This window comes from Chondrus crispus, genomic scaffold, assembly GCF_000350225.1.
Source record: "Chondrus crispus Stackhouse genomic scaffold, scaffold_54, whole genome shotgun sequence".
NCBI classification, from domain to species: domain Eukaryota; phylum Rhodophyta; class Florideophyceae; order Gigartinales; family Gigartinaceae; genus Chondrus; species Chondrus crispus.
Genome location: NW_005178519.1, coordinates 71366 through 83086, shown reverse-complemented (window position 1 = coordinate 83086; position 11721 = coordinate 71366). Strand labels below are relative to the sequence as shown.

Below are 11721 nucleotides of genomic sequence, written 5' to 3'. Positions count from 1 at the left end.
TCCTCCCCCCTCGGGTTGGGAAACTCCCCTTACACCCCCCCCCCCGCCCCCCCCCCCCTTTTTTCCCTTCCCCCCCCCCCCCCCCCCCCCCCCCGTACCCCGCCTACTACATACCCGCCTTCCGCCCTTCTACCATCCTTCCCTTCCCCCTCCCCTACCTAACCCCTACCCAACCCTCCATCTTATTCATCTCTCACGCTTCGCCCTGCAGAATCACACTCCTGCGTGTCTGCAGTTCGCGATGCCACTGGGCCCCTCGGGGTGGAACCAACCCACTCGCCGGATAGCTTTTGCTTCCGGAGACTTCAAGCTTTTCATTTCCAATCTCACGTTCCCGCGCACCTCGTCCCATGGCATACATCAAGGTTCCAGTTTCCACCCCGTCGGACATACCTTCTCAGCAGCAACCACACCCTCAACCGCAGCAACATCAGCAGCACCACTTGCACGAAATGCCAAATCACATATGGCAATCCCATGCGCTGCACTCCCCGTCTTCGTCGCCTGCAATTGTCTCTGACCCGGATGATCCCGTTGTTTCAGCCGCCGCACATCTTGCTCCGCTCTGGCCCCCGGCAGACTTAGCCGGCTACGATCTGTCTTCCTCCTCTCTGCCGAACCTTTCCCTTCCTTCTATTCCCACCATTCGTCCGCGCACTCCTCATCTGCCTATCTCTTCAAACAACAATGACAACCCAGATCCATCAGCAGATTCGGATTCACTTCTTCGCAGCTTCTTGGACTTTCGTATTAACGATCCCACCAACGACACCGCTACCTCAAATGCCCAGGCCAACGATCTGCTCCATCGATCTGCTTCGTTGCAACCAAACCCTTTTGCTTCCGCTGCTCCTCGTCATCATCAAACTCATCAATCGCAGCAGCAGCATCAGAGCCAACATCAACGACCGTCTTCTGCACGTATGGCCTCCGAGCTACGTGCAGACTCGTCGCTGAGTCATTACCTTACTTCATCTGCGGGGCCCATATCGCTCCATGCCTCGTCATCTCCAAATCGGTCAGTCTATGCCCAGGCGCTTGCTGCCTCCTCGCCCATAGATCTTTCCTCACATCCTATCGGGTCTCCCATTCTCCGCCCGAGCTCTGTGCCTCCGTCGTCGTCGCCGACGATCCCACCCTCGCCTCTGGCTATGGGTGCGATCCAAGCTCCGAATCAGGCCGGCCCGCGCATCAAGAACGAGCTTTACAAGACTGAGATTTGTCGCACTTACGCGGAATCGGGCGGATATTGCAAGTATGGTGCCAAGTGCCAGTTCGCGCATGGCCCAGATGAACTGCGCCCCGTCCGCAGGCATCCAAGATACAAGACAAAGCTATGCCGCAATTTTGTCACGACTGGCTCTTGTCCTTATGAGTCGCGGTGCCGCTTCATTCACGACACCAAGCAGACCAATGAGCATATCGTCCATGCGGCTGCGAATCAAGCCCTAAGCAGTGCCTCGGCAGGTGCCTTGGGTCATCATGCACACTTTCCATCGGGTCAGCAGGGTCTCATGGGTGCCAAGAATCAGCATTTGGTGGATCTTCAGGACAGTTATGCTTACAACTTGCGTCTCTTCGAGTCCTCTCTTAGTGCAACGAACCCTTTTGAATCTTTCATTGACTCTATTAACGCGGATCAACGAGCTGCTACTGCACAGCCCACCGACTATCTCCCAGATCGATCGGCAGCACTACCTGCGAGTCAAGTTGATTACGCAACAGCGAATGTTTTTCATGACTACCCGGACAACGTTGCATTCCACAACAGGATTATGCAACTTTCCGGTGCCGACTCGGATCTTCGCTTCCCAACCACCGATTTCCCAGACCACGACCTGGTTCATGCTGCGCAGCAAGTCTCCAAGCCTGTGACAACTATTAGCGAGAGTGACAAGATCATTGGAAGCCCCTTTGTATCTTCAAATAGTGTAACACAGCGTGAGAGCTTGTTCTCGAGTGCGGGCACAAACAACCACGCCGTTTCTCCCCCCGGCCCGGCTACGAGTGCAAGTCTGAAACTGCAAACCGGGAAGAGAGTGGAAGGGCTTGAAGGGACCGCGGATGCGATTCCTGCTGGCTCGCCGACATCGCGCTCACGTCTACCAGTGTTTCGCAACATGGGTGTCGATGATAATGCGCCGTAGCGAGCGATGTGAATCTGGTGTGCAGTTGGTCGGGATAAGCTTGTACATGCCTCTATATGGGTTCCATTACTCATAGACCTTTGTGGAGATGAGATGTGTCAAGTATTGTTCGTTGCAGGTTTAAGTTGGCTTTAATCTTGTCTGAAGAGGTCCCTCTAATTTTTATTTAAGAAGAGTTGTTCTCCGAAGTAACCCGCAAGCCTGATATCGGTTTTCGCGACTTTCTGTTGGGGGCCCAGGCGGCCCGAAAGACAGTCTACGCGTACTTTCGAGGCCAGGCCCGCTTGGCAGGAGATTGTGGATCTTATGGGGACTTATTTTCGCATATCCGGCACCAGTCCGCAAGGTGGTGGAATGCAGAAAAGGAAGAGTCTTCGCACATACGTGAACTTATGTGCGGGGGAGGACCACTACTTAGAATTGAATTGTTTTTTTCCTGGTTTCAGTGCAGACCAGACGCAGAGCTCTGGCGCTCTTGCGAGATGTCTTTATTGGCAAGGTCAGGGACGACGAGGAACCCCAGCAATCTTACAAACACTTTCTGTGTCATGATAGAAGAAATTTATTCGTCCAACAAGCAATCAGAAATGGGCGGAACTGACAAACTGTCCACCATGCGGTGATGTCATCGTATGTTATCATTAATATTGTCGAAGAAAACTTCGTTTTACTACTCCAAGGAACATTGTCTTATGTGTTTTTAGACTTTAGCAAGAGTTACTCACAAGCGTATTAACCCTTAAAGTATTAAGATCGTTTACTCCTTTAGTTAGAGTTGAGTGAGGGCTCGATCGATGTCACCAATCACCATAGGATCATACCCGCGCCGGTTTTTGCGTGGGGTGCTTTGGATCCACTGCGACGAATTGTACGCGACGCCTTGTCACATGTAGACATCTCCCCACATCCTTTAAACTTACTTGATCTTTGACCTGGACGTTTAGCAAATTCGTTCGCGGAAGAGCGACTCGGCTAGTCATGACGGAGCATTTTGGTTACGAAGGCGAGGAACCCTGCGGTACATCTCTGTTTCCCTGGCCTTTTTCCGCCGTTGCACCATTACACGGCGACAGGCCAACACAGCACGCTCAACTCTACTATCTACTGGAAAGCCGTCACCGGCAGTAGTAGCCAGGTTCCGCAGAGAGCTAACCATCCTCTCCGTTCTAAGCTCAACTCTCTTTAGTTTCTCTCCACCGTCATCCAGAACCAGCCCATTCTTGATCCCGCCATTCTGCATCGTTAACTGTTTGTGGCGTGTGTAGTACATCCAGACAAGTTCAGAGGTGGATCTATGGGGCAGAATCTCTCTTGATATTTGCCCAAATTCCTTTGACCGTTCGGCAAGCGACCTCACAAATATGCACTGCTCTTCATATTTAAAGTAGCCCTTGATACCCGGAAAGAATGGACCACGCGGCAGGGCACGCATGGCCGTTTTGAGAGCCTGTACTGGATCTCCACGCAGCCCGTAAAGCTTCGTCAGAGCAACCTCGGTAGCATAAGGAGCTAGTGGAAACCCATCACGGCGACGCTTCTTCACGTTCACATTGCGCAGAAACATGTCCACTGCCTTGGAGCCACCAATTTTGCTCTCGACGTAGACGACTTTCGACAAAATCTCGGGCGGGTGCTTTGTCCAGTAATCCCGCGGCATTGGACCCGCTGGGATGTCCGCTTGAAACTCTGCACCGATGTTGGGAGTGTCATCGCTCTGCGGAGAGTCCCCTCTAAGCTGTGTTTTTGGTACAAGGGGAGAAAGCGCGGGCCTCGACGAGCGTCTATGTTTCCTCTTGGGCTGCTCGTCATCAGAATCGGTATCGCGCACACTTGCGGCATATCCGTTGACTACGAAACCGCCGTAGTCTTCCCTTCTGCGTTTTGAAGACGGCCTGATCAACGAAAATTCCTTCCTGTGTCGAACGTAGTGTCAAGAGGCACAGTTGGATGTAGAGGTTGGAAGCGGAGGTTGAATGCGAAGAAAGTGCACAAAGAGTCAGATCAAAGTTGAAAGCGAGGCTCAAAATAGGACTTGCGAAACAATCGGTGCAGCGTGGCGAAAGTCAGGGCGGGACCGCTCCTACAGCAATTGGGGACGGGTGCTGGTCTGACTAACTGCAGAAGGAGGCGTTGATGGAACGAGAGACATGGCTGAGGGATGATGCGTGTGAAGTTGCAGGACGTACGTGATGGTATTTGGGTTGGCGGCGTCTGTTCTCCAGAGCCTCAAGTTAGCAATCTTTCTACGAATAGCAGCGGCGTCATCGCAGGGAAGAAAGGGGTTGGTGGCGACTAGACGAAGGAAGGTTTGCATGTCTTCGGGGGGGATGGAGTCGACAATGCATTGCGGATCCGAGCGCCTGGGGCGCAGCTGGGACCACGCAAGGTCGTCGACTTTGCCATTCGCCATGAACGAGAACGCGGACAGCGGGCGGCGACGGAAGGACGTTGGGTGACTTGGTGGTAAATAGAAAAATGAAGGAGGGAATGAAATCGGAAGTGGACGAATTAGACAAGGGCAAGGCGACGTCGAGTCTGTTTTGAGTCAATGCCCGATGTTGACACCGAGTCGTAGGTTAGGACAGTCAGGCACATGCCAATTCCTACTTATTCATGACACAGAAGAGCGATGTTGAGGATGCCAACACCAGCTGACTGTATATACAGAGCACCCGCGGTAGATGTGGTTTATATTTATATGGGTTTGGGGAGGGGCAAGTATGAATTGGCGACTCCCCAACGTTCTTCCCCAGCGCAATGTGAAGAGGGCGCCTCCGGCGCACTTTTGGATGGGGGATCAACCCGTGCAGGGAAACGGTGATTTTGGAGGGAAATGACGGCACGACGGTCGTTCTCTGTACTCCATGACCAGCGTTTTCTACTCGGCCAATGGTGTTTTCACGCGTGGACACGTGTAAAGTTTGTTTTCATGCCAGAATACTAGCAAAAAACAGCTTCTGTTGATTCATGGAGAGTTGACTGACGCTTTGTGTGTCTGCTTGCCAAGGTCTTTTCGTTCGCGAACGTGGCGCAGATTGCCAAGCAGAGGAGACGAACGAATTTGGAATTAGTGCACTCAGATTACTGTGAGAATTGGAATAAGGCAGCTGTTTCTGGGTATGCTAACAGTCGTGGTTTGGGATTTGAACTGCAGCACCAAGACGCAGTGCAAGCCTCCAGCTGGCTTCGCACACAGCTAGACTTTATCTGGGAACCCGAGTTCGCCTAATTTTTGGCCGAATAAGACCGTTCGCGTCTTAGGGCGCTACTTCTTCAATGGTAGATGGGGAGAACTAACGGGCAGCTTGTTTTCGTTGTAAGCCACGTGCATGATAAAAGGGGACACGCAAGATCCTCTTCGTCAATTCATGATTGGCTTCACGGAGTTTTTCCCAGCTGGCGAAATTATTGAGTGGCTTAGGGACAGGGCTAGAGCGTGTAGGGTGTCTCCCTGCGAAGTCAAAGTGCAATGGTGGAACGCGGGGAGTGGCCAAGCAAGCTCTTCGAGAGTATAAATGCGGACCCCTCGTAACCGTTTGAGCAATCAAGTCCGCGTCGCCGTGGTCCTCGCATGTTGCGCAATGGGACCCACACCGCCTTGTGAATGACCCAATACGGCGGGAGAGACACCGTGAACTGGCCATCCAGAACGAACGTCAAACGATCGTTACATGAGTAGAGTGCCTCTCGCCCTCCGCAACTAGCGTCGGGGGTAGCATGACGCTTCTCTTCCGTAGAGTGCTGCAAATAAGTATTCTCTGGTGCCGCAGAGATTATCCGATACGAACAACATGGTAGCATCTCCAAAAGTGCACGAAATGTACCCCCATCCCCTGTGGTGTTCCGTAGTTACTTAGATTTCTCCGACACATTCCTGCTGCCCGGTATTGAGTATGCGAGGAAAAGGAACGACAAAAACGTCACGCTTTCCTCTTTGCGGAACATGTGTGCGTCGTAGAAATCCTGTAGAAATCCTATAGATCTCCAGTTGTCGTGCTGCGGTGCAGGGCCCTTCCCTGACTTCGACATCTCATGCCGGGAACATGAAGGTTCTCCGTAAAATAACACGTTTTTTCCACGTACCTGCCCGCAACAAAAGCAAGACTGGTACGTCGTTGTGCCGCCCGACGGACCACTTGCACCTACGCCGAATACTCGCTGAAGCAAATATTGTAGCTCGCCACAAGGACAGAATGGTTCTCAGTCGAAAGGGCGATGTGTTACGTCTTCTTGACAGGCTGAGGGGGGTCATTTGGAGAGGACCGCTTTTTAGAGGCTTCTCCTTGCCTCTCTTCTGCGATTGCTTTGGCGGTATATGTGGCAGATCTTGTGGTGCTTTGATCCGTTGATGGACTCTGGGTAGATGAAGTGATAGGGACGTCCATGACGCAAACCGGTGCGACCCGTGCAGTATGAGACTCGTTTGTGCTGATGAGGGAGCGGAAAACCCACTTCGTTTTCCTTCAAGACGGGTCGATCCGTCACTGCTGTGATCAGGCGGATGTGAAACTCGTGGAAAACTCAAATGCCCCCAGTTTTCGGGATGCTGTGAGTTTTGCCAAACGCGTTGTCTGAAAATTTTGCGTTCAGAAAATCCGAGCAAACACGCCGCCAAAACACGCGTTTTCGTGACTTCACGGACAACCTTATAGTATCTCTGATATTCGTGCACAAACAACGTCCGATGGCGATCAACCTGCGCATTTCTCTGAGAAGATCGGAAAAGAGACAGGGATTCAATCACGTGCGAAAGTGTTTCTCTGATGAGACGTCTGGGGCTGGCAGGTAGTGCTCTGGACTTGTTTGTCGCACAGCAACCCTCAGGTCTGGCGTTGTAGATACATTTTCCCCACCGCAGCTGGGAAAATGCACGCCCACGAAAAACAGGCCGAGAAATGGCCTAATTGAGGTTATTTGGCCTCACCTCATTTGTCCTCTAGATACTATCTAGAGATAGAAAGAGTTAGAGGCCGCGCAAGTGAACGGGATCAATGGTGCGCCTAGTTCTGAGCGAAGCGCAGCTACAGCGGCGGTTGTTTGGGTGATCAGTTCCGCTTCCGATGACCATTTTGGCACCAACTGTTACTGTGCAGTAGTGTGCGTCTTGCAAAAAAGTTTTCGTTGCGGCGATGGCCCAGAATCGATCTTGTCACTTCAGGAGTTAAGCCTAAGCTCCTCACGATATGCCCAGATTGTGTACAATCAATTAGCCATGAATGTCCTCCCAGCCGGACCCAGACATGCCATCCTACCCCATTGCGTGTCGCCGACATCGTCGGTGTGCCTGTCTGCGAGGATCAAGAATCATGGGTTTGATCCTTTCCAGTGAGGGGTAAACGCATAACCGAATACAGCGTCTCAGCGGTTCCATTTGGTCCACTGTGGCCTCTTCCATCTTCTTTCGTCTAGCCATATCACATCGCGAATATCTCCTATCCTGCCAAACGAATGACCTCGACATCTGTTGATTGAAAAGAGCTAGAGCTTCCAAGTGATAGAGACAATCATCGCAAAGTGATGATTTCCCATCATCACCATGGCAACTTCGTGATCGTCTATTGCAGTGCATTTTGACCACTCGGTATGGCATGTTCGAACTGAACTGCTGCATGCACTTCATGCTGCAGGAGACATTGCTTCTATCCAATGTCTTTCCTTCGTCCCGTAAACGCGATTTTGCAAATTGCCGACAACTCGTGCGACGGTATTGCCACTCAGGCCCTCGCCAGAATTGTGGTACGCTTTTTGCCAGAATGGATTGTGTAGAGTCTTGCAGAAATCCGAATGTTCTCAGTTCCCGTCGAAGTTGTGAATGGAAACTGCCACTGACTTGGCTGGCGCGTGGATGGCATTTCAGTTCCGCCGTTTTTGTCAAGAATGAACAAGTCGCATAAGACTTTCGCATATGCAGGCTATCTTGCCACGGGTCACGCAACAATCACAGGCGTTGAGCACGGAAAGCGAAAGCTTGATATCCCACCGACAACCAAAACTATGAGAGACATAAACAATATCAGCTACGGACATGCCCGCACGTTAGTTGTCCGAGTGACCCAAAGAGCGACCCGGGACCACTGCGTTCCTAACCAGTTGCTTCAGCTCTTTCATCTCAGGAAAGCGCCTCATTTCCTCGCGGCACCACACACGGTCCTGGTCAACCCAAACGTCGAACGTCCCTGCCTCCTTCGTTGGTCTTAGCGCCACCTCCCCAAGCTCGCTTTCAAAAGTAACCAACAGTTCCTGAGCCATCCAACCGGCCCGCAAGCCCCAACGACACCCAGTACAATAGTCAAAAGCAACACGTGGTGAAAGTGCTGCGGAAGACCTGGTCCTAGGCTCCTCCGCACATGCATGGGGTGTGAGACGACGGACATTCGACTGAAAGCATGTCTGTTTTCGAAACGGTGATGTTGTGGGCCGCGAGAAGTAAAGCGGACTTGAAAGAAACGCTGACATCACGCCCTTTTAGTCCTTGTCAGGGATGTGCCTGAAAAGCTATGGAAGGTGTGAGAACTAGCAGTCTCGTGAATGTCGTAGAGCGGTGGCAACACCTGGAGGTTCCTGCGAAAATATAGTGACGGTAAACACGCACTATGGCAATAGTGGGGGGCCAGATGGCAAGTTTTGAGATCAAAATCATAAAGATTTCGAGGTGGTATTTGGAAACTCGAGTCGAGCTCAGCTCTAGTTTTTGCTCTCTGCATTGTAGTTGAGCTGACCTGAAGCCGGTTTCCCCGTAAGTGGACGTTTGCTGGATAAAGGAGCAACCAAAAAGCACTGGGGAATCTCAAGAGCAGATCTTTGAAATTCTGAGCATGGAGCCTTGCGCTTTTCAAACAACGCTCTTTGGGACCAGTTTCCGCCAAAATGCCACAACTTTGACACACTCCTCAAACACCCCACGGCAGTTCCATCCAGTAATGCTGCCGTCCCGTCGGAGGCAGAGAAGCATGCTATCCTCGTATGCAATAGATATGAGCATGTCACCTAACGCCAAGCATTGCAGCAGGCGTCAAGCGCTCCAAGCGGCAGCACTTGGCGCTGCAGGCTTGCTGCTCTCGTCTGCGAAGGTGGTCGCAGAGGAGGAGTACTCTATCTACAAAGGGCCGCTAAGTCTTGGCTTTACTTTTTCCTATCCAGTTTCTTGGAAGGTGAAAAAGAAGCCAATTAAAACGCATCTCAGTGAGGTCATCATCACGAGCGAAGCAGAACCGTCTACTACAGCCGGACTTGTCGTAGACTCTGTGAAGATCGGGGCAATTGACGAGTTTGGTACACCAGAGGCCGTCGGTGAGAAGGTTGTCGGCGTGGAGCAGAAGAAAGAAAGCGTAAACAGCGCATTCGTCAACAGTGCAACCTCGCTATCCAAGGACGGTCTTTTGTACTACGTTATCGACTACAATGTTGATTCGTCAAGAGGGGTCAAGCGATATCTCGCGAAGGCGACCGTGACTGGAGGGCAGCTCTACGTTTTCACAGCCCAAGCCAAAACAGACGGCTTTGAAGGAGAAACTGAAACAGTCCTGCAGAAAATGTTGGAGTCATTCAGCGTAGCAAAGCAATATGTTTAATAGTCGCTAGGATGCAAGACAGCCAACTTTTTCCTGCGCACACGCTAAAGACAAAATTTTGACGACGGAAACGAAGCTGCACTTTACTCGCTGTCACTTTCTGACGAATCGTCGTCACCTGCAACTTCTTTGTTCACATTTTCTAGTTCTGTCATCATGGATGAGAAGTCCCTATCATCCTTCTCCGAAACGGTGCGAGGCTCAATCTTGAGGACAAACTTGCCCTTCCGCTTAATAATCTCCTTTTTGACGACATCCAGGGCAGTAGAGAGGGCGTTAATGCCGACCCTCTTCTGCAAGCTAGCCGTGGTGACTACATACAAAGGCGGGGCAACAAGCTTGATCTTAATGGGACACTCCTCCGTGCCAGCGGCCTCGCCCGCCTTCAGCGCTGCCTTGACGGCGTCAATCCCCTCGAACTGATAACATGTGACCTCGATATCGGCGCGCAGTTTGATGGGCTGCGGGGTCAACCTGCGGGTAACATTTCTCAATAACTCCTCGCGCTCCCTGTCGGTAATCTCTAGGCCTTCCAAGACAGAGTCCGGGTCATTGACGGCCATACGGAAGCCGTCATAAGCATGTCCATACTTCTTATACAAGGGCCATCCCCAGCGCTGATACAAGTGAATCATGTCGATGCCGACGGTCTCTGCAACGTGTCTTACAATAGAGTGGACGGTCCTGCTCTTGTTCCACTTCTCCTCAATTTTGGAGATGTCCTCCGGGGCGACGCGGCGCTTGGAGAGATCGATGTAGCCCTTGTCCTTGTCGACGCGGACGACGGCGGCGACCTCCTGGCGACCGACTTTGAGCAGCTTGTTGACGGAGCGGATGCGACGTCGCGACAGCTCGGAAAGCATGATCATGCCCTGGCAGTTGTTGTACTCCAGAAGGTGGACGTAGCCGCCCATGTCCTGGATTTCCTTGACCAGGACCATCACAACGTCGTCCGCTTCGGGAAACTCGTTCTCGTACATGCGGCACTCGAGGTTGACGGATTTGGCAGCCATGGTGGGGACGGATGAAGGGGGCGCGGCAGCGGCGAGGGGGGCTGTGTTGGGTTGTGGGTCGGAGCGTGCTTGTTGGCGGGCGGGGGGGGGGGAGAGTGAAAGGATGAGGAGTGATGTCGGAGGAGTGACGGGAGCGGGTTGACGATTTGCCTTGGTCGGCACGGACCGCCCGCGTTCCCCTCTGCATCGTACAGTAACTGACGTGTATGACAAAGTGAAGAGGGATCGGATCGCAGGACCGGCTCCAATTTTAGATCATAGCGCACTGTTTGGACAAAAAAAAAGAAGAGAAGAGGTTCACTCGCTCGAGGTTGGGTCGTTCCCAGCACCAAGTGCAAAGATATCTGTGGTAGAGACTCAAGACCTTGCTCGGGCAGTGCGGCAGTGCGGCAGTGCGGCAGTGCAGAGCACAGCACAACAGCACAACAGCACAACAGCACAACAGCACAACAGCACAACAGCACAGCACAGCAACCTTCATCGGTAGGACATCTTCATGTCTAGGACATCTTCATGTCTAGGACATCTTCATGTCTAGGACATGTCTGTCGGCAAAGGAAGAGGGTGATGTCGCGAGCGATGACAGGAACGGTCGGTGCAAAGCAGGCAGGCAGAAAAACTTGACGGGTATCTGTCTTTCTTTTCTTGTATACAAAACGTCTATTCGAAACCATGAAACACCGCACCTCACTCACTGCAGTTAGTCTACATTGGGGCAAAACAGCAACCACCACGGCCCGGTTTAGGAAGGATCCCTGGGCACGGGCGGTCTCATTCGATCCAGCCTAAGAAAGTGGCACTCCCTCAGCATAGCGTTACTCCTCGCATAGCAGCCCCACGCATCCGCGAGGGAGGGCGGCTCGTCGGGGCTAGCGCTCCTCTCCCTGGGGCGGATGTGCGGCCTGGGTGCGGCGCGCTTCGCGGGGGACAAGTCCATGTCGTCGGCGACGCGCTTGCGCTTGCGCGGGGGCACGGCCTCCACGACGGAGG

The 11721-nt window shown here is 52.5% G+C and overlaps 9 protein-coding genes; 2 read left to right on the top strand and 7 right to left on the bottom strand.

The window, feature by feature from the left end:
- Positions 1–213: 213 nt before the first annotated feature.
- CHC_T00006879001 (hypothetical protein) lies at positions 214–318 on the bottom strand. The gene has a single exon (XM_005710155.1). The coding sequence runs from the start codon at positions 316–318 to the stop codon at positions 214–216; it is 105 nt and encodes a 34-aa protein (XP_005710212.1).
- An 8-nt stretch (positions 319–326) lies between these two features.
- CHC_T00006878001 (hypothetical protein) lies at positions 327–431 on the bottom strand. The gene has a single exon (XM_005710154.1). The coding sequence runs from the start codon at positions 429–431 to the stop codon at positions 327–329; it is 105 nt and encodes a 34-aa protein (XP_005710211.1).
- A 21-nt stretch (positions 432–452) lies between these two features.
- Positions 453–2947, top strand: CHC_T00006877001 (hypothetical protein). XM_005710153.1 is given in 2 exon segments: positions 453–2147; positions 2148–2947. The coding sequence occupies 1 exon segment, from the start codon at positions 453–455 to the stop codon at positions 2145–2147; it is 1695 nt and encodes a 564-aa protein (XP_005710210.1). The 3' UTR covers positions 2148–2947.
- A 130-nt stretch (positions 2948–3077) lies between these two features.
- On the bottom strand, positions 3078–4786 carry CHC_T00006876001 (hypothetical protein). XM_005710152.1 is given in 4 exon segments: positions 3078–3123; positions 3124–4060; positions 4334–4557; positions 4558–4786. 2 exon segments carry the CDS (start codon positions 4555–4557, stop codon positions 3124–3126), a joined length of 1161 nt encoding a protein of 386 aa, XP_005710209.1. The 5' UTR covers positions 4558–4786; the 3' UTR covers positions 3078–3123.
- Positions 4787–5440: 654 nt separating this feature from the next.
- On the bottom strand, positions 5441–5791 carry CHC_T00006875001 (hypothetical protein). The gene has a single exon (XM_005710151.1). The coding sequence runs from the start codon at positions 5789–5791 to the stop codon at positions 5441–5443; it is 351 nt and encodes a 116-aa protein (XP_005710208.1).
- Positions 5792–8183: 2392 nt separating this feature from the next.
- CHC_T00006874001 (hypothetical protein) lies at positions 8184–8603 on the bottom strand. Its single transcript, XM_005710150.1, has one exon. It carries the CDS (start codon positions 8601–8603, stop codon positions 8184–8186), a length of 420 nt encoding a protein of 139 aa, XP_005710207.1.
- A 1095-nt stretch (positions 8604–9698) lies between these two features.
- CHC_T00009249001 (Translation initiation factor eIF2, subunit alpha) lies at positions 9699–10731 on the bottom strand. XM_005710149.1 is given in 2 exon segments: positions 9699–9801; positions 9802–10731. The coding sequence occupies 1 exon segment, from the start codon at positions 10729–10731 to the stop codon at positions 9802–9804; it is 930 nt and encodes a 309-aa protein (XP_005710206.1). The 3' UTR covers positions 9699–9801.
- An 11-nt stretch (positions 10732–10742) lies between these two features.
- On the top strand, positions 10743–10838 carry CHC_T00006873001 (hypothetical protein). Its single transcript, XM_005710148.1, has one exon. The coding sequence runs from the start codon at positions 10743–10745 to the stop codon at positions 10836–10838; it is 96 nt and encodes a 31-aa protein (XP_005710205.1).
- Positions 10839–11600: 762 nt separating this feature from the next.
- Positions 11601–11721, bottom strand: part of CHC_T00006872001 (hypothetical protein) — a 2388-nt gene continuing 2267 nt past the window's right edge. Inside the window, exon 1 of the mRNA XM_005710147.1 lies at positions 11601–11721. This exon is cut by the window's right edge and continues 2267 nt beyond it. Coding sequence (XP_005710204.1) covers positions 11601–11721 — 121 coding nt within the window.